The following is an 18,150-nucleotide window of genomic DNA, read 5'->3' as shown; positions in this document are numbered from 1 at the left end:
AAGTTACTCAATATGCCAGATGGCCCAGCCCTCTCCTTTTGATAACATACAGCTGTGCTTCTCTTGTATTTCTGTAGCCATCAGCTAAGTTTCTTACTGTCTTTTAAGCACAAAAAGCAATTTTCAGTTTTTTGAATTATGAGTGATTTTCTAGGTAAATGCAAGCCATTTTCACATACCAAGTCCCCTCTATCAGAATAATCTGAGTTAGGATGGAAATAAAGGAATTCTTTATGGATAACTCCAGGCTGAAAAAAGCCTCATGAAAGTGAGGGTCTCTGCTCTACTGTAATAAATACAAGCAAAGAGTGGGGAAAAGACAAGTATTTAGATTTTTATATCTTATTTCCTAACTAAATGTGCCCCTGTTATGCTTATGTTAAAGCTTTTTTGATTTCTGTGTATCAGAACACAGGTAGTACATATGCTATTGCTCAAAAACTGTTATCAAAACAGCTTTTCTTATACAGGAATTTTTTAGTAGAAACAGATACTCCTTTTAAGACACCTACTGCCACAAACTGAAAAGGAAGGGTTGTATTGTTTTTTAAAAACACCACACCTTGAAGAATTAAACAACCCCCCCAGACTTTTGAATTAAAATACAAACTTTACAACCACATAGTAAGTGTAGGCTCTTATATTTCAGTTTAAGACTATATAATTTTATAGAGTACCAAAATAAGCAAAGGATCAGCACTCCATACAAAGTGTTAGCTCTTGGGAGAAGGGGGGGGGGGAAAGGAAGGAATTTAAATTACACTACGATTTTCTGCAAATCTAAAGAAAATTCCATTTCAGCAAAACAGGTTCAGGTTTAGATTTCCTGTATTTCTAGTTCATTGTGTTTCTTGAAAGACAATTTACACTTTTTTGTTCAGAAGGATGATTGATTTAAAGCAATATTAACAAGGAGGTGGTGCTGTGAATATTTAATGTCAATATGCAGTATGGTACCTGCTAGAAAGGCTAGAAGAGCAACACAACTATAGCTTTACTTCCAAAGACTATTAGAAATTGACTAACATTTGAAAAAAATTCAAGCACACTACATTGACTCTACATCTACACTGCTGCTGGGAAGCCTCTGCTAGCCTGTACGCTGCCAGGAGGAACTTGGCACACAGATCCAAAGTCCCAAATCCTGGCAGTAACATGCATGGTCACATGTATACCATAACTCCAGTTCATGACAGTTATGTCTCTTCCCTGTCTTTTATGGCATTAAAATGCAAGTAAATTGTTAGCTAACATTGCCACTACAATTTTACAAAAGCATATACCTGAACAAAATAGCCGCTTAAACAAATCTGAAGTTCTTCATTCAATTCCAGAATTCATTCTCCATGACAACCCTCCTTCTGTCCTATTCCCTGTCCAGTTTCTTTCCCCACTCCCTCCCTAATTTCTATTTTAGAAGAGTGGATTTACATGACACAAGTGCAACTCAAGTCTTTTGCCCTACACATATAGCCATGTTAAATTGTGAGATTATACATGTGATCTCTAACAGAGCAACCACCAGTTTAGATTTTTAAAGAAACACAAGTATTTCAGCATGTACATAGTAATGAGTTTAAAAACTGTCCAACATCATTTGTTTTTATACATTCTCTTCCTCTTTATAGCCTTAAAGGGATTTTAGACCTTGATGGCAACAATCCCAAAACAAGAGTAAAATGAATTTATTTTATTGCAAACAAACGTCTAGAGTTAAATTTCTCCACCCACTTTCTTTAAAGAGAAAAGGAATCAGCAGGCTAAGGAGATACACCCATTTGAGAATTGACATGATTAAAAATTAGATATAAAATGGGTGACTCACAGTTTCATTAGCTTACAAAATGGTGGAGTAACTACTACAAGCACACTAGGTATACAGTATTTTGTGGGGAAAGGGTTATACAGACACACAGCTAACTTCATATAGATCCCATTAGACAACCGGATTTACAACAAGTTTTGTTTAATAAGAAATGGGCAAAGCCAGCTTCTTTTCAGAATCAAAATGCAGAACAAATGGAAAAGAAATTATGGTGTTGTACCTTCACAAGTTTGAGCCTCCACAAATAATGCAACCAAGTTTTACAACTTTAAGAGCTTCTACATACACTCCACCTTCACTATTCAGCTCCAAGTTTCCTCTTTGCCCCAACATCTTATTGAATTCCAAATGTTACAAAAAAGTCCTAGTTATTGCCAGAAACTTTTACCTCCCCCTCCTCCCCTCCCCACCCAGAAGCTTCATAGAGAGGATGGAGTGTAATATGGAGCTTTACATAATCTCATGATATTCATGAGGGCTACTAAGGAGCCTCTATACGAATCTGGTTGCTAACATTTCTATCATATTGTGACATGACTCACGACTGTTTCTTAGAAATTGGGGAATGGGGGAAAAAGGTGAAAATTCTTTAATAAAAAGACACCAGGTACAAAGCAACGTTTTACTTTTGTTGTGGTAAAAAAAAAGTCACATTTTACAGATAAAATGTAGAACCCTGAAATACTGACACATTCTCTTATCGTGCACAATGCTGAGGTTCTCTTACGAATCACTTTAAAACTGCAATTAAAAATGTACAAAAAAAGAAAAGAAAAAAATCAACCCACAAAGCTTCTAAAAAAGGAACCCGCAGGCACTTCCTCTTGTGGAATGTTTAAAAAGTTAGCCTACTAAAGAAAACAGTCGACTTCTTGTGAAGGTTTTGGAGAAATATGTATCAGTTCATTTATTTGGGTATTCAATAATATCCTTGGTGATAATGCTGACTCCATGGCTTCTGACCCCAGAATTGCTGCAATAAATGGATAAATAGTTAATTTTAACCTGTAATCACATCAAGGTCATATTTCTTAGATTTTTGTTTTGTTTTGTTTTTTTAAATCTAACATCTAGTTCCCCTGGAACTTAAGACTAGAGTCATCTCAAATAGCAGTAAGTTCTTAAACAACTGAAGGCAGTTGAGTGTACCTCACAGTACTAATGTGAAGCCAAATACTACATACCATTAAGACTGATAAGCCATAGCTGAAATTTGATACACCAAGACCATCAAGCCAGACTAAGTTTTACAGAGACAACTATTTATAGTAATATTACCTGGCTAATACAATATTTTGCTACCCAGTTTTTATTACACACCTACTTTAATTATTTCAGATAGCATTTTGAAATACTCAAGTTAACAATCAGTAAACAGGAAAAGTTTAAGTTATTACTACTTACACCCTGCTGCCACTGGTTGTAGCCCTGAGATTGGTTTTTGTAGCCACGATTATTTCCCCGTCCTCTGAAGTTCTGTAAGAAGACAACAGTTTTGAACTACTTTACCTAGACAGATTTTCCAGAAGTGTACTAATGCCAATCCTTCTATTCTTACCAAAACATGACATAACCACATACAAGCTTTCCAGTATAGGTATCAGGTCTATATTAACAAACAAAATACTGAAAGTCTCTCCCTCCAAGCAGCCACTTCTTAAACACAGGGCAAGAACCGCCAAACTAATAAGCCAGCTCAATAAACTGCTGTTGACCATGGTCTGGAAAGCTGGCTAATCCAGTTTTGATTCACCCTGTTTCCAGCTGCTAAACTGCACCAGGACAACTAAAAATACAAGAGCTTGGCTATTTTTAGTTAGGAAAGGCTGTAGTTGCTACAAGGATGTTATCTGATCAGACAAAAGGATATGGGTCATACAGCTGAGAATAGAAGAGCTAGTCCACAAAACTTCAAATAAAAGCTATGGAACAAAAAGAGACCTTGATACTAGCAGATAAAACATTACTTTTCCCCTGTTTATCAGTATTAGACGAACCTGAGGCATGTTTATTAGCTTGGGCTCCATCTGCTGGCTCTTCAGTAATCCAAATTTTATATTTTCAAATACTTTCACTGATATCCATCAGTTAATACAAAAGGCTATTAAGTCTTTACTGGTTGCATTTGCTATTAGACACCAAAATGAAATGCCAAACTATGTATTTAGAAATTACACCTGAGCATTTGCATTTAAATTAACTGCATCTAGATTAACTGCAAAAAGGCAACTCTGGCCTCTCAGAGCACCCTAAAACAGAAGTTGCTACTTTACCTACCATGGAACACAAGCCCTAAAAATCTTCAGATTTAATAGGCCAGAGAGGTACAATCTTAATATGGAACCACTGTATCAGCACTAGATCTTTTTAGGTGATCTTCAGAGCTCTAGGCACTTGCACTAAACTAAAAAGTTAGGCCTTTGTTATGGGATTAGCATATTAAAATATTCAAGTTTGCTGCTACTCATTAGTAACAAACCTTTCAAACAATGTTGTCCAAAGTACTGTAGTTCAACTAGTAAACCCTTAAAAAAGCATTACCTGGTTGTAGTTCCCCCTGTTGGGCATTCCACCTCTGTTATAATTTCCTCTGTTTGAGTAGCCACCTCTGCTTGGAAAGACAGGGCCACGAGGATAGGGATAGCCAATTGCACCGCTGCTGCCACCGCCGCCACCACCACCTCCACCACCTCGCTGAGGCATATTGCCTCCCCTCCTGTTGTATCCACCACGATTGCCAGGGACTGCAGAGGAAAGAATTGCTTGAATCAAGTAATTGCTATTGTTATTTTGAACAATAAGCTTCACATAGGAAATATTTAATAATTGTACGGAAATGGAGATGCCCAAATGCAGCACAAAAAACTCAACCCATCTAGTCACAGTGAGCAATGCTAACTTAAACATGCAAAACCCCAATACAGTATGGTACACAAGTAAACACCAAACCTAAGAAACAAGAATTCAGTAACCGTGCCTCAAGCCACATGAATACTGTAATTCTGGATTTGGAAAGAACTGGTGACTCACTTTTGACATTAGAAAATGAACTTTGCTGTAAAGGTCAAGGTATTAAACTCATCTGACTTGAAATCAAGGTTCCCACAACATAATGATCACACTTCAAGTACTACAAACTTTTTTTTTTTTAAGCAGCAGTGACCTCCAAAGTTTACAGGCTTATCATTTCTAGGCTCACCTCCTCCTCTGAAGTTGCCACGCATGTTGAATCCTCCACGTCCTCTCTGACCTCTATTAAATTGATTTTTATTGCTCTTTTTGTTCTTCTTTGAGCCAGTGTTCTGTTTCTTTTCCGGTGGAAGAGATTTCTTACTTTCTTCCTTATATTGTTCCAAAAGCTTCTGAGCTTCTTCTTTTTGCAACTCTACATAGATTATTTCATCAAAACATTCTGCTACCTCCGGCAGTGTGAAGTTCCCTACGATTGCAAAAACACTGAGTATTCAGCATCTCCATTCAGCTACAACTAAAGATGTATTTAACCACCTTTCTCCCATTCTTCCTCCCACCCCCTGCATTCCCAACACACAGGGACAAAATTATGTAACTTGAACATTTAAGAAATGTAAGAGTGACAAAAGAAATAAATGGGTCTACAAGGAGTTGCCAGTACTGTTCCAAACCTTGAAAACATTCTGCCTATATATATATATATATATATATTTATTTTTTAAACCTCCACTCAGAGTACCAGTTTCTGCCAAATATGTCACTTAAATAGGGCACTTTATGCCAAGACAGCTTTGTGCATCTGCATGAAGCATATCAGCATAACTGAGTAGTGTTAAGGACTGCAGCAGAGGGAACACAATATAGTGTTGACCTACAAGTTACAATAGTCTTCCAGTTTTGCTTAAGTAAAACTGTTTAAGATAACGTGATTTTTAGACTTCAGATTTACTTAATCCTTTAAACAGATACTCAGCATCCTAAAACACAGTATAGGATTATGTTCCATGCCTTTCATTTTGAGAACTGCATGCTCTGGAAGATCTTTTCCCTCCACCTCTGCCTTCTTTTGTGTTCTTTGCTTGTAGTCTTCATCTTTTGGGCAAACAACAACTGCTTTGCGCTGGAAGCCTGCAAACAGGCACATTTTTCTCCTCTGCGCAGCTGCAGACACATTTGTCTGAAAAAAATGCAGTAACTTACTACACGTAGCTGTCATTGTAAGAGTTAAGGAAGTCAATTTATGGTGTATAGACTTCACCTCTACAAGAGCTTGCAATGAAGTTTACAAATAACTGGACATAAAGATGTTGCATAACGCAAAGTTACGTTCTCATATTCAAGTGTTAAAACACTATTCCTCCCACATCCCATAAATCCAGAGAAGTTCAGATAAAGCATTTGTAGTAATATCTCAACTCTGCATCTCCTGAATGAGGAGTAAAAGTCACTAAGTGAAACTAACAACTGCTATTAGAATGTAACTTTAATCCCATTTAATTACTGCACTATAGCCTCTACCAAGTTTCCTTAATGATTTTTCACTGAAGCCTCTACCTGATCCAAAATGAAATTCCGCTTCTTACGAGCTGCAATCTCAATGAACTTTCCAAGACACTGTGGAGCTCTCTGCAACAGTGTGTTAAGTTTTCCGGTGTCTGCCATCTGTCGCTTAAAACCTGCAACCTATAGAGAAATTTCCCAGAGTTATAGCAGCCCTGATCCACGTGGCTGCCATTTTCCTTTGCTAAATGCTTTTCATCTGGCTTCAAGGATTGTTAAAGTCAAGGCAATGGCTACAAACTCATCTAACTGAAATTCCCAAAGCCTCCACAAAGCATGTATCTTTATAAACAAAGAATCTAGGTGAAGCAATACAGTTGAATCTAAGATATATTCATCACATTATTGATTCAAAGCTGCATATGCTATTCTAAAGACAATGACATAAGCACAAATTGAAATACCTGAACAGCAGCAGCATTTCTTACACAGCACCACAGAAAAACTTTACAGTTCTGCTGTGCTGTGTGCAAGAAGTAATTCAGTAAGATAAGTCTTTAGTCTTCACTAGTGGTCAAGTAACTAGTAGCTACTTCTTAGATTTATATACAAAGAATTCTCTGAGGGCAGAAAATCCTCAGACTTGCAGTAAGTGTGCAACATAACAAACAGGAAGTCACATTACCACTTACCATCATTTTGTCCATAATAGTATTTGTCCCAAGAATGTTATATTTCCCAGGATTTGCTGCTGCATGTTTGGTAACCCAGGTAGTCTTGCCTGCTCCAGGCAAGCCAATCATCATCACCACCTATTATGACAAATTATGTATTTGAAATACTAATTCAAATTTTTTCTTTAATATGCAACTTAAAAGAAACTGTCACACTTAGGCTAGCAAGCCCAAGTAAAATAGAGAACGATGTGGGTGGGTGGATGGGGCAGCGAGTCATGGGATACTAAGTGTCAGTGCTATTCTCCAAACAAAAAGGAGAAGAATTGTATAGTAACATGCTTATGCTTAAATGAATGCCACTGCTTTTGTTCATCTGCCTCAACTATTTTGAGATAATAAACAAGAACCTTACCTCACAATCTTTCTTTTGCTCAGGCCCCTTTGGTCCTCGGACCCTATCCTCCAGGGGGACCTTCTGGATGAAGGTGTACTCTTCAGGTACAGGAAAGTAAGGTTCGTCCTTCTGACCAAAGTTGAACTCAACTGCACAGTTATGGCAGAGAACATGTGGGAAGAGTGGCCGCCCATCAAGGACTTCCTTACTTATTTTGAATGCCACACCAAGCTCCTGCCCATTCTTGGAATACGAGAGTTCCACTTCATCACCATCAAAATTCTGTTTTTCAAACAAAGCATTAGTTTGTATGAAATTACTCACCTCATAATGAAAAATCGTATTAGTAATTACACTGTATTAGCTCTATTCACTCAAAGCTTCCTTTGTAGCACTGTTATAACATAATGGAATTCCTTAAAAGCTTCCTCTCTGAAATGAGTGACTGTCAACAATGATCTTGTTTAAGATCTAATTTTTTTTTTTTTAAAAGGCTTTAAAGACATTTGTCTATGAATATGCAATCTTAAAACCTTGACAGCAGTCACTGTTGATTATGCATGTTATTTCTGCCTCCTCCCTACGTTAAGCAAGCTGTCTTGCTCCAAGTTTTTCTGGATTCAGTTTATCCCTTCTCACATCAAAGCAGCTTGAAAATTCAAGGGTTTTTTTTTTTTCCTCAAGAGAAAATATAAGTGAAAACTTACAGCAAAACATCCAATCACATCATTTTCATCAAACTTCTCACCAAAGTCTTCAGTCTCACAATTGCATGTCTTTATTCCTTTTAGAGAATATCCATAAGAAAATTCTTCTTCACCTGAAGAAATAATTTAAACTAAATTATGTATTTTGTCTAACTTTCATGAATACAGTCACTTTACAGCTACTTAAATATAAATAATATTCAGAATGTTTTTATTTATGCCAGAACAAGCTTTGACTCCCAAAACAACTACTGCTCATTCTTTTAAGAGCTTAACACTCTCACTTAATAGCGAACAGCAGTGCTACCCCCTTCCCAAGTTTAAGAGTCTTACGCTGCTGGTTCCAGATTCACATTTGCATAAAGCTAAACTGCTAGATAAAGAAAACATGAGTAAGTAATTTTGAAGTCATAAGACCTGCTTATGCATCCATACACTTGTAATATTAATATTTGCATAGGCTTTATGAATTAATCTTGAATAGCACCTAACCCTCCCCATTTTATAGGCTGAATTTCACCTCAACTCCCTATGTGACAGCTGAGTATGAAGGTAACAGGAAGTGGAACTTAAATACCTGACTAGAAAGCCACTGATGTTAGAACACACCAATTCATACACATTCCCCACAAAGGAGCATCTCAGCAGCAGGTATTAGTTATTAATACTGTAATGAACAGTTTCAATTTGTCTTCATAGCCACTTTCGAAATGTGGATTCTCCCCTGCCCCCAAAAGAAGGATAGTGTACTTATCCAGGAATTTTTCTTTTATAGCTAGTCTTACACCTTAAAAAAAAAAAAGGGAGGGGACTCTCTTCCTAACAGCTTTTTTTGATCCCCCAAAATGCACCTTCTCTCACTGTGTCCAATGAACAGTTCAAGTCAAGACTGCTTTTCAAAACACCTGGATTACAAACACCAAGTTTTTCTTAATGTGCTTAAGAAATGAGAACTTCAACCACACAAACAACACGTAAGTAACCAAATGTTTAAGTCTTACCGAGCAACATTCCACTTGTGTTCAGTGACCAGCCAACTCGCACTTCATGTATGTCAATGTCTTTTGTATACAGGTGTTTAACAGGAATCTTTTCTGTAACCTATTTTTAAATCATTCATTAAAAGGTATGTAGAATTAGACTCCAACAAGACGGAAACACAAAGGTAACATCTGGAACCTTTGTACTTTGTTTCAATCCTTGCTAAGTGCAAGTAATTATTATCTTCGGTAAAAATATGAGGCATGCTTAAGTTAAGCTGCGTGGAATCACAAGCCAGTCACTGAATATTTACATCTCTTGACTGAGCAACGGAGACATGATATACTCTGTAACTTCAGTCAAAGCACTTAGTCACAGCAGTCCCTGTTAGTGGCCAAAAATCTCAATCCTTCTGAGACCATATTAAAATTACACACTATAAGATATACATTTTTAAACATTGCCATAATATAGAGATTTAGCAATAAGCTACTTTGCCAATAAAATGTGGTATTAGATGAGAAAAACTTGTTTTAGAAAGACCTGGGAAAATATTACACTCATCCCTTTCCATAGGGAGTAGTGTTCCTGGGCAAGTTGCCAACTTCCAAACAACATAAGCAGGTTCAAAAACAAACTAAAAGCACTGGAATCCATAGGCCATCTGCTACTTTTTACCTGCTTTAGGTCAGTTTGGTGAAATCTGCAAGAAAACTGACCAGCATCCCACAATTTCCACAACTGTTCAAGTCAGGTGACCAAAGTGAAACTGACTTGAAAGTGAAGAGGAAACAACAACAATTTCCCTTCACTGGCCTTCCAAAGTTACAAGTACAAACAGAGCCAGAAATCGCTCAGTGAGGAGGGGGAAAAGGGGATAGCTACCTACTGCTCGTGGTAGCAGTTAGATTGGAAAATACGGGAAGAAGAGAGCACAGTAAGCATGTATATACAAAGGCATGTCATGTGCAAGAAGGCTTAAACATTGTTAAACCAAAATCAAATTCTGCACCTTCTATTTTTCTCCCTTCAGTGAATGGGAGAAATCTGATCATTGCAAGGCTGTTTCTCTTTTCCATTCTTTCTTCCCTCTCAGAATTTTCACATTCATTATGTACACAAGTTATAGAATTATTTAGGTTGGAAGGGACCTCTGGAGGGGTGTGTGTGTGTGTGTGTGTGTGTGTACATCTTTTCTAGAATCTTCAGAAAGTACCACTGAACTTTGACTAGCAAGTACCAAAATTCATCAAGTCTTGACACAGTAGATGCCAACAGAAAATGTTGGTTCAAAAATTAAGACCAAAGTTACACATTCCACACAAATGCAAGCTCTTTTTTTTAAAAAAAGTCCATATAAAAGAGGAAGAAATTTTGCTAATTAAGATGTCTTTATCGAGAACAGTTTCACAGGCCCAGAACAGAAGGCCTTCTAAAAGCTCTTATGTTCTATTCATCTGAATTGGTTGCAACTAAATAAGAAAATTTGGATTGAAAGAAAATGGTGAAGTATGAACAGTATTATGTTTAAGCACGCAGAATAATCTCCCACCAAAACATCGGTCTAACTCACCTTCATCTCAAAGCAGACTTTGCCTTTAGAAACTCCATAGGAGGCTCTTCCTCCAGCCCAAAGAAAAGCAAAGCTTTCCATGGTCAGAGAGGAAGCACTAAATCGGTCTCTTGAGATTTTAAAATGCAGGTCACAGTTATCTGTTAACATAAAAATCATTCTGTTTACTCTATTACAAAATAAAGTATGACTGCCTAGTCTTAGGCATTAAAGGCAATTTCAGTTTTCAAAGGTGCAAACCTCCACAGATTTTCAGACAAAGTGCTGCTGTCTGGCAAGTGGTCAGCATCTTTCAGGCGTGTAACTGAATATATGCCTAAATAAATCTGAAAGTTATATTTGTTAGCTAGCATTTCCTAGGTGCCATCTTCACTCTGTCACCAAATTCCTATCAATTTTTTGATTTCTGCAGAAGCACCTGGAACACAGACCTACTGTGACTGAAGTGGCTAAATTCAGCCCTTCTATTTGAACCGTATTAGCCAGTTACCTGAGACATTCCATCACTATGCACCAAAGGAACTTGCACAGTGCTCTTTGAATTATTTGCCATATTTTATTTTATTTAAGTTTTCTTACCCACTTGTTCAAGCCTAAGGGCAGCTAAGAAATAAATAGACAAGTACTTTTGTTTAAATATTGAAAGCAGTACTGCCTTTGGTAAATACAATGATTTAGCAAGTCCAATTAGATTAAGCCAATTACAGTAAAGTCAGATAAGTCAGATGCAGATAGCTTAAGCAGGCAGAATGTGACAAAGAGCCTCCTTCACATGAGAAACATGATCCGCACTATGAATTTGCCTATCAGTCTAAGTGAATCCTAGGAAAATAAGTAGAACCTTTGCTTTAATTACATCTTCAGAGCTGTAGCACCATGAAATATCAAGTTATTCTTCTAGGAGCTTTCAACAAGGCAATGCAAAATGGCAATATGATGTGCAGCATATAGCCCTCGAATTTCCCAAGAGCTAGGGATCCACAGAAGGAACTCCAAACCTACATGACAGTTACAAACAAGGTTTAAGATTAGCAAGCAATGAATATCTTCTGCCCTAGTACAAAAACTGTATGCTGCCCAAGTACAGAAAAATGCAGTTTCCCCTTTATTACTGGAAACACTCACAAATTAGAGCTTGTTTTGTTTGCATAAAGCCATCTCCGGTTAAAAGTGCAATATTTGACTCAATTGTTTTCTCATTAATACTTTTAGTTGTTGCATGAAGAGCAAATAAAGCTAACACAAGAAACCCATCTCATGCAAGTTACTTGTAGAACGACAATGAAAACAGAATTCTAAGTTTTGGCCTCCTTACAAAATGTGTGTAATAAAAAGCACTTAACAGCGCTAAATCTCTTATGTCTGGATCATTATGGTCCAGACAAGAGGGAGTCAGGTTGTTACGCAATTCAGTCTTAAAGTTATGATTGATTCTGTGCTACGAGCAGCCTGACAACACCTCAAACTAAAGAATTTGTTTGTCCAAAGTAATCAAACTTCAACATTTTTAGTACTATTTCTAGTAGAAGTGGTGGTCTTCTAATATTCAAAATTAGCTACTAGTCACGGTTATTTGGCAAATTAGGAGCTCCTACAAAGTTAATGTCCCACCAAGAAACAACCACTTAGCAGTCAAAAGATAATCAACTTCAGATTTAGTTACCAAAGTGTCAAGTCTGGTATGTTCAGCAATTTATGTGGCTGTAAATTAATGCCTCCTTCCATGTGAAAGTATTTCTCAGGAATAAAAAAAAGAAAAAAAGAAAAAAGAAACTGCTAGCAAATATGACAAAGCTAAAATTTAAGGTTTCCCTCCATTGCACTAGTAGCAAGTTAGCATCTTGCTTATTCAAGTCCAGTAATTCTGCAGTAATTCCTCATACTTACCCTCAAGAATACAAATGTAAGTTAGTCCGAGTCATGATGTATCACAATAGTAATATTTATGATCTGCTCAAAAAAAGTTTGTATGTAGTTCAGTTCTTATGCCCTTTAGACCAGTTCTCTGCCGTACAATTTGCACACACCATCCATCCCTGCAATCTCCCAGACTGCATGAATGAAGCATTTTCCAAGAGGTTTCAGCTGATTTCTTTTAAAGTTTATTAGAAATCAGAAAAAAAAACTGCACTGGATTGCCTGTAAATAGGGCCTCCGCACATTATGCGGGAAACTTACCCCAGAGACTGTAGTACCTTAACCTCCTACTGTTTATTCCTGAAACTTATTGAAATAAAATGTTCATGTGATATAAAAAAATATAATTAGTTTCTCGTGACCCAAGCTGTTTCTAGTGTGATCTACACTCACTATACACTAGCACAATTTAGTTTATATACCAAATTAGTGTTTTGGTTAAAATTTCTTCAGAAAACCATGACATTACGTATTTCTTGGGAAAACCAAGCTTATAATTGCTAACAGGAAGACCCATGCATCCTTTTGTTGCTTTGTTACATTGAAAAGAGTAGAAGCACTCTATTTTTTTTTTTTAAAGTTACTCAGTAATGACAGTCAATCAATGGATCTGCCCTGCATTTCAGAAAGTGTAATTTTAAAATCAAAAGCATACCACTATATTTTCCAGAGTACAGAAAAGCATGTTCACTCACAAGTATCAAGACAAACCACTGTGTCATCAAAATGTTCATCTTCTTCTTCAACAGGTGGTTGAGGGGATTTGGCCCTGGAGATGGGGAGGGGAAGGGGGAAGGAATAAAAAATTAAAGTTGGTGGTATTTTAATAGAAAAATATTTCCTATACCTTCCCATTCACAAAATGCTGCCCAGCAGCAGAAGTTTCTTTACCTGCTGTACTTATTTTCTTCAATGTATTCAAAATATCCACGGCCATGATCTTCACGTGGTCTCTTCACTCCCCTCTTTTTCTCACCAGGTTTTTGTTCTGTTTTAGCATCTCCTGCAACAGAGTTAACGATTTATTTTAATAACACAACGTAATTCAGTTAGCTAGAAATAAAGCCATCCATAATGTTTCCAACTTTGAACACTGGAAGAAAACCCTCGGCAACAGAAAAGCAGTAACATCTTGGCAGACATTTTTTTTTCTTGCTCTAAGATAAAGAGCTTGCATCTCCGCATCTGGCGCGGACCTCGATGTTAAGGGAAGGCGCCCAGAGAAAAGCCGTACCGCTCTCACGCAGCGAAAAAACCCGGCTAAGAAAGCGCCCACGCTCTCACCCGCGCCGCCGCGGCGAGCAGGACGCTCCCGGCCGCGCACAAGGATGCCGAGCGCTGCGCACGCGTGCGCCGCCTCCCGGCAGGCAGGGCGCGGCGGGCGGGAGCCCCGCGCGGGGCCGCCCGGTCGCCTGCAGGGAAGGGATTCCGCCTCCTCCCGCCTCCATTGTACCAGGCCTCCCAAACGCCATCCCGTGGAGCACTCAGGCCGGAAGTGACGTCACGCCGCCGAGCGCTCCTTTGCACAACACAGCGCGCCCCAGCGGCCCCTCCGGAGCCGCCCCTCCCCCCGCGCGGCCCGGCGCGGAGGCCCCTTCCCCTCACCCCCCGCGCGCCTCCACTCCATCCCCCGCCCACGGCCCGGCGCAGCCGCCTCGCGCGGAACACGCGGGGCGGGGCAGCGGAGGGGGGCTGGAAACCCCCTTGGGGACACCGCCACCCCTCCCCCCCCCGCGGGGAGGCGCTGCCGTCGCGCCCGCTCTCGCGCCGGCCGCGAACGCCCTCCCGCGCGCACCCCGGAAACCGCCCTCTTGGCCGTTGCCCGCCCGCTCCCCCCGCGGCGCGCGGGGGGGGGATTAACGGCCTTCCCCCCCCGCCCCCTCCCTTCCCGCCGAAGGCGTCGCGCACACTCACCCCCGGCGGCCTGAGCCCCGGGGCGGCCGCCGCCACCGCCACCTTCCGCTTTCTTCTGCTGCTGCTGCTTGGCGGGGCCCGCCGCGCCGGCGGAGGCCGCCGGCGGGGGCCCCGAGGCGCCTCCAGCGCTTTTGCCGGGCGCTTCCTTGGCGGCCCCGCGCGGCTGGAGGAGCGGCGGGGGCTGTTGCTGCTGCTGCTGGGGCTGCGGCTGCTGCTCGCCGTGCCCGTTGGCGTCTCCGGCCGCGGCCTCCTCCTCGTCGGCGAGCTCGTCCTCCCCCTCTTGGAAACCCTGGTCGTCTCCGTTCTCATCCTCCTCCTCCTCCTCCTCCTCTTCCTCGCCGCCCGCCTCCTCTTCCATGGGGCCGCCCCCGGCCCCCGCCCGCTCGCCGTTCTCCTCGCCCAGCTCCATGGCGTCGCCATCGGCGGCCTCCAGCCCTTCCTCGTCGTCGTCCTCCGCGGTGGAGGCCGCGGCCTGGTCGGGGCCTCCTCCTTGGTGGAGCTGCGAGGCGCCCCCGCCGCTCTCGGCTGCCTCCCCCTCCATGCTGCCGTTGCCAGGCTCAACTGCGCTGCTGGCGGGGCCTCCCCCGCCGGCCTCCTCCTGGTCTAGCGCGGCCTGGAGCCGCTCCATGAGCTCGGCCTTGAGGCCCTTGTCGGAGAGGCGCCGCTTTTTCAGCTCCTCCTTCAGCTCCGACACCTTCAGCTTCTTCACGTTCACGGGCGAGCAGCTCATGGCGGCGGCGGCTCGGTCCCTGGGCGGCGCGCGGGCGACTCTGAGCTCGGGCGGACGGCGGCGGCTCTGGGTCGAGGCCCCGGTGGGAGGCGGTGGGTGGGTGGCGCGGCTGGTTCGTGCGGCTGCGGCAGCTGCAGAGCGGACCCGCCTGGCGCCAAATCCTTTCACCGAGCTCGCGAGGGAGACGCGCCTCGCGGGGCCGAGCACGCAGCACTGCCCGCCCCGCCCCCGCGCACGTAGGCCCTCCTCCCCCCGCTACCGTAACGGCCGCCGCACGCACCGCCGCTACCGTAAATACAGGCCCGAGCGCAGCAGCTCTGGGCGGCCCCCGCCGGCTCTCCCGCGCGGGGCGCCGGCGGGGCCGTCCGGGCCCGGAGCGGCAGAAGGGGCCCTGGCAGTCCGGGCTGGCCGCGTCTACGCCGCGGAGTTACAGGAAAGGAGGAGCTGCCTCAGCCGGCATAACCCCCTCCGCACTGACAGCTGTACTTGCACCATGTTGGGCCAGGCGGCAGCAGGAAGCAGGGCGAGACGTCCTGCTGCTGCCCGCTTGCTTTCGGCAAAATATGCCATTCCGCACGGGAAATCAGCCGCGGCGGCGCTCCACCAGGCCCCAACTCTTCCCTCGAGGGAAGATGAAGCCTGAATGAGGCCCCAGCCCAGCTCGACACCCCCCCCCCCCCCGGCCCTGTGCTGGGCCGCAGCCTCTCACACGGCAGCCCCTTGGCCCTCGCTCGGGGCACCCTCCACAGGCCCAGCCTGCAGCGCGCTGCACAAAAAAAGGGTTTGACAATTCAATTTCCAGTGAAAGTGAAAATATTTCTACTCAAAATAGTTACCCTGGTTCAACCCTGTTAGCACAGTTACATAAGGACAAAAGTAGAACTATACAGCAATATCTTCACAGGCTACAGCAGTATGAGGCCTGCACGGACCTGATCAGTAACCAGACCAAGTTGGTCCACAAGCCACAGGGCTAACTAAGGTTTTCCACATGCATTAACTCTGTCAGACAAGCAACCCTGGTTTGGAGCTTCATGCAGAGCTGATCAGTTATCCAGCTGCAAGCAAGCTGCTGTTTCTCCAGCTTTCCTGCTGCAGAGCATTAATTTGGGTCTCTTCTCTCTATTCAGCCACCAAGTTATGCACTGATTGAATTTTTCTAGTGTGATCAAAAGTTACTGGAGAAGAAACAGCAGAGAGCAGCACAGCTGAACAGGAGGTAAGCATTAGTATACAAGTCTGGTTCCTTAGGGAGCGTGAGTAAAAAGTTCGTTTCCACTTACTTTTAAAAATTAAAAAGACACAAGTTAAATAACTAAAAGATTGGTATAAAGCCCTATTGTAGGAAAGGTGTACTGGCATGAAGTTGCCTTGTATTGGAACAGGTCACATGGCCTTCTGAACCAGAACAAATTATACTAAGTTCACCTGCATTCAGGAAAAGGGAGGAGAGACAAGGAAGTGACACTGTTTTTAACTATACAAGTTACAGTCTCTTAAGCACATGCACACACAATGCTCTGTCTCCAGTCAAGCTGAATCCATTCAGAGGAAACATGACTCAATCTGCAAGGTTAGCTCAACCCATCACTACACTAAGTCTTGTTGGAACAGAGAAAGTAAGAATTCCCTCATGCAATATGTACAGATTAGAAAGGTTATCACAACCTTTTCCTTATATAAATGCAAGTTAGTAGATTTTTCCTCAGTTGAGTAGGTCAGAGTCATCTAAATAGGGGAAAAAGGCAAGGAAAAAAAAGATAAAAGGGCATCAGTACTAAGGAGAGGTCAATGCATGATCAAGCTGCACTGATGTAAGTTATTACCTTTCTTCATTTCTTCATGTAAGAGCTATCTAAACTAGTCTGCTGATATATACTGTTCTCCCATGGAGGGGAGCAAAAAGTAAACAGGGCTTACCTAGTTAACATTGCAAGATTACTTACTGAAGTTTACAGACCACTCTACAATAATTTAAATATCTTTTGCCTCTCCCACCTCCATCCATGTTCTTTTGTGAACTTTCAATTTAAAAATTTTGAACAAAACACCACTGAGTCTTTATGGCTTGTAGTGCATCTGAACCTGAAGCAGAGCACTACATTTAAACATTGATCTGGCACAGTCCTCATCACATTGAGCCATGTTTCCAGAAGAGCTTCATCAGCCTAGTCTGATAATCCAACCAGAGCAAACTTTATAGCTCTATAGATTCTTTTTCTGCCATTTTTGATCCCTGAATATTGCCTTAAATTAGCACATCTGCACACATTCACAGCACTTCTGTGTTAAAAACTGCCCTTGCTCAGAATCATCTTAGAGCTACAGTCCTCGCACGTAATCCCATTCCTGAACAATGTCATGTCTGCCTACTTCAGTAACAGGCTCATACTGCATTATACTCCTGTTACCATGGAGAAACAAAACAGCTAATGACTTTGAGGCACATCAAGAGATTACTTACTTACCCCAAAGCACTCAAGCCTGTATATAAAGGCTCAAGTACATAAAATAAGAATTGTAATTTGTTTTGAGTATTAAAATAGAAGCTCACTTTTTTTTTTTACCCCAGAAATTTTTTTTAACATCACCAACCTGAAAAGGCTCCTCTCCTTATTAAACCACTTAGAAGGCTGAACTTTTGTTTTAGGGGATTAATGCCTACCATAGTAGTAAGTGCCTGGTTATAGAGTACCATTAATTACACTATCAAACAGATATTCACAAGTGTAGTAAGGCCCTGCTTTCAGTCTACAGAATGCTGCTACCCATTATTATGAATGGAGAGATCCCAGCTGATTTTCAGATAAAGTGATTTAATTGTGGTGAGAATAGCTTTTTTCATAAAACTAAGCACATAATACACACATAACTGAAATAGACATGGAACCTTATGCCTGATTTTCACACTAAAAGCAAATTAAGTTTTCTGCTGTATATGTTAAATACATGTTTCTTA

At 41.8% G+C, this 18,150-nt stretch overlaps 1 protein-coding gene across 2 annotated transcripts; it reads right to left on the bottom strand.

Annotated features, from left to right (window-relative positions):
* Positions 1 to 810: 810 nt before the first annotated feature.
* On the bottom strand, positions 811 to 15,373 carry HNRNPU (heterogeneous nuclear ribonucleoprotein U). 2 transcript variants are annotated; one of them, XM_067293331.1, is made up of 14 exons: positions 14,462 to 15,372; positions 13,439 to 13,550; positions 13,243 to 13,316; positions 10,631 to 10,770; positions 9,078 to 9,177; positions 8,077 to 8,189; positions 7,388 to 7,651; positions 6,991 to 7,110; positions 6,353 to 6,481; positions 5,807 to 5,975; positions 5,025 to 5,264; positions 4,367 to 4,569; positions 3,230 to 3,301; positions 811 to 2,798 (listed from the first exon to the last, which is right to left on the bottom strand). In XM_067293331.1, the coding sequence occupies exons 1-14, from the start codon at positions 15,189 to 15,191 to the stop codon at positions 2,745 to 2,747; spliced, it is 2,520 nt and encodes an 839-aa protein (XP_067149432.1). In that variant the 5' UTR covers positions 15,192 to 15,372; the 3' UTR covers positions 811 to 2,744. The 2 variants fall into 2 exon arrangements, with proteins under 2 accessions (XP_067149432.1, XP_067149433.1); XM_067293332.1 differs by lacking the exon at positions 6,991 to 7,110 and having other exon boundaries at positions 14,462 to 15,373.
* Between the last annotated feature and the right edge of the window lie 2,777 nt (positions 15,374 to 18,150).

Source organism: Apteryx mantelli, chromosome 3, assembly GCF_036417845.1.
Source record: "Apteryx mantelli isolate bAptMan1 chromosome 3, bAptMan1.hap1, whole genome shotgun sequence".
NCBI lineage: Eukaryota > Metazoa > Chordata > Aves > Apterygiformes > Apterygidae > Apteryx > Apteryx mantelli.
Note: the sequence above shows the minus strand (reverse complement) of the source record. Positions and strands in the feature narration are given on the sequence as shown.

Coding starts and splice junctions, on each gene's coding strand:
- HNRNPU (XM_067293331.1), bottom strand. CDS start 15,191: ATGAGCTGCTCGCCCGTGAACGTGAAGAAGCTGAAGGTGTCGGAGCTG. Junction 8,190..9,077: donor CACAAGTGGAATGTTGCTCG/GTAAGACTTAAA, acceptor TTATTTCTTCAG/GTGAAGAAGAATTTTCTTAT. Junction 4,570..5,024: donor TGGCAACTTCAGAGGAGGAG/GTGAGCCTAGAA, acceptor TTTCCTCTGCAG/TCCCTGGCAATCGTGGTGGA.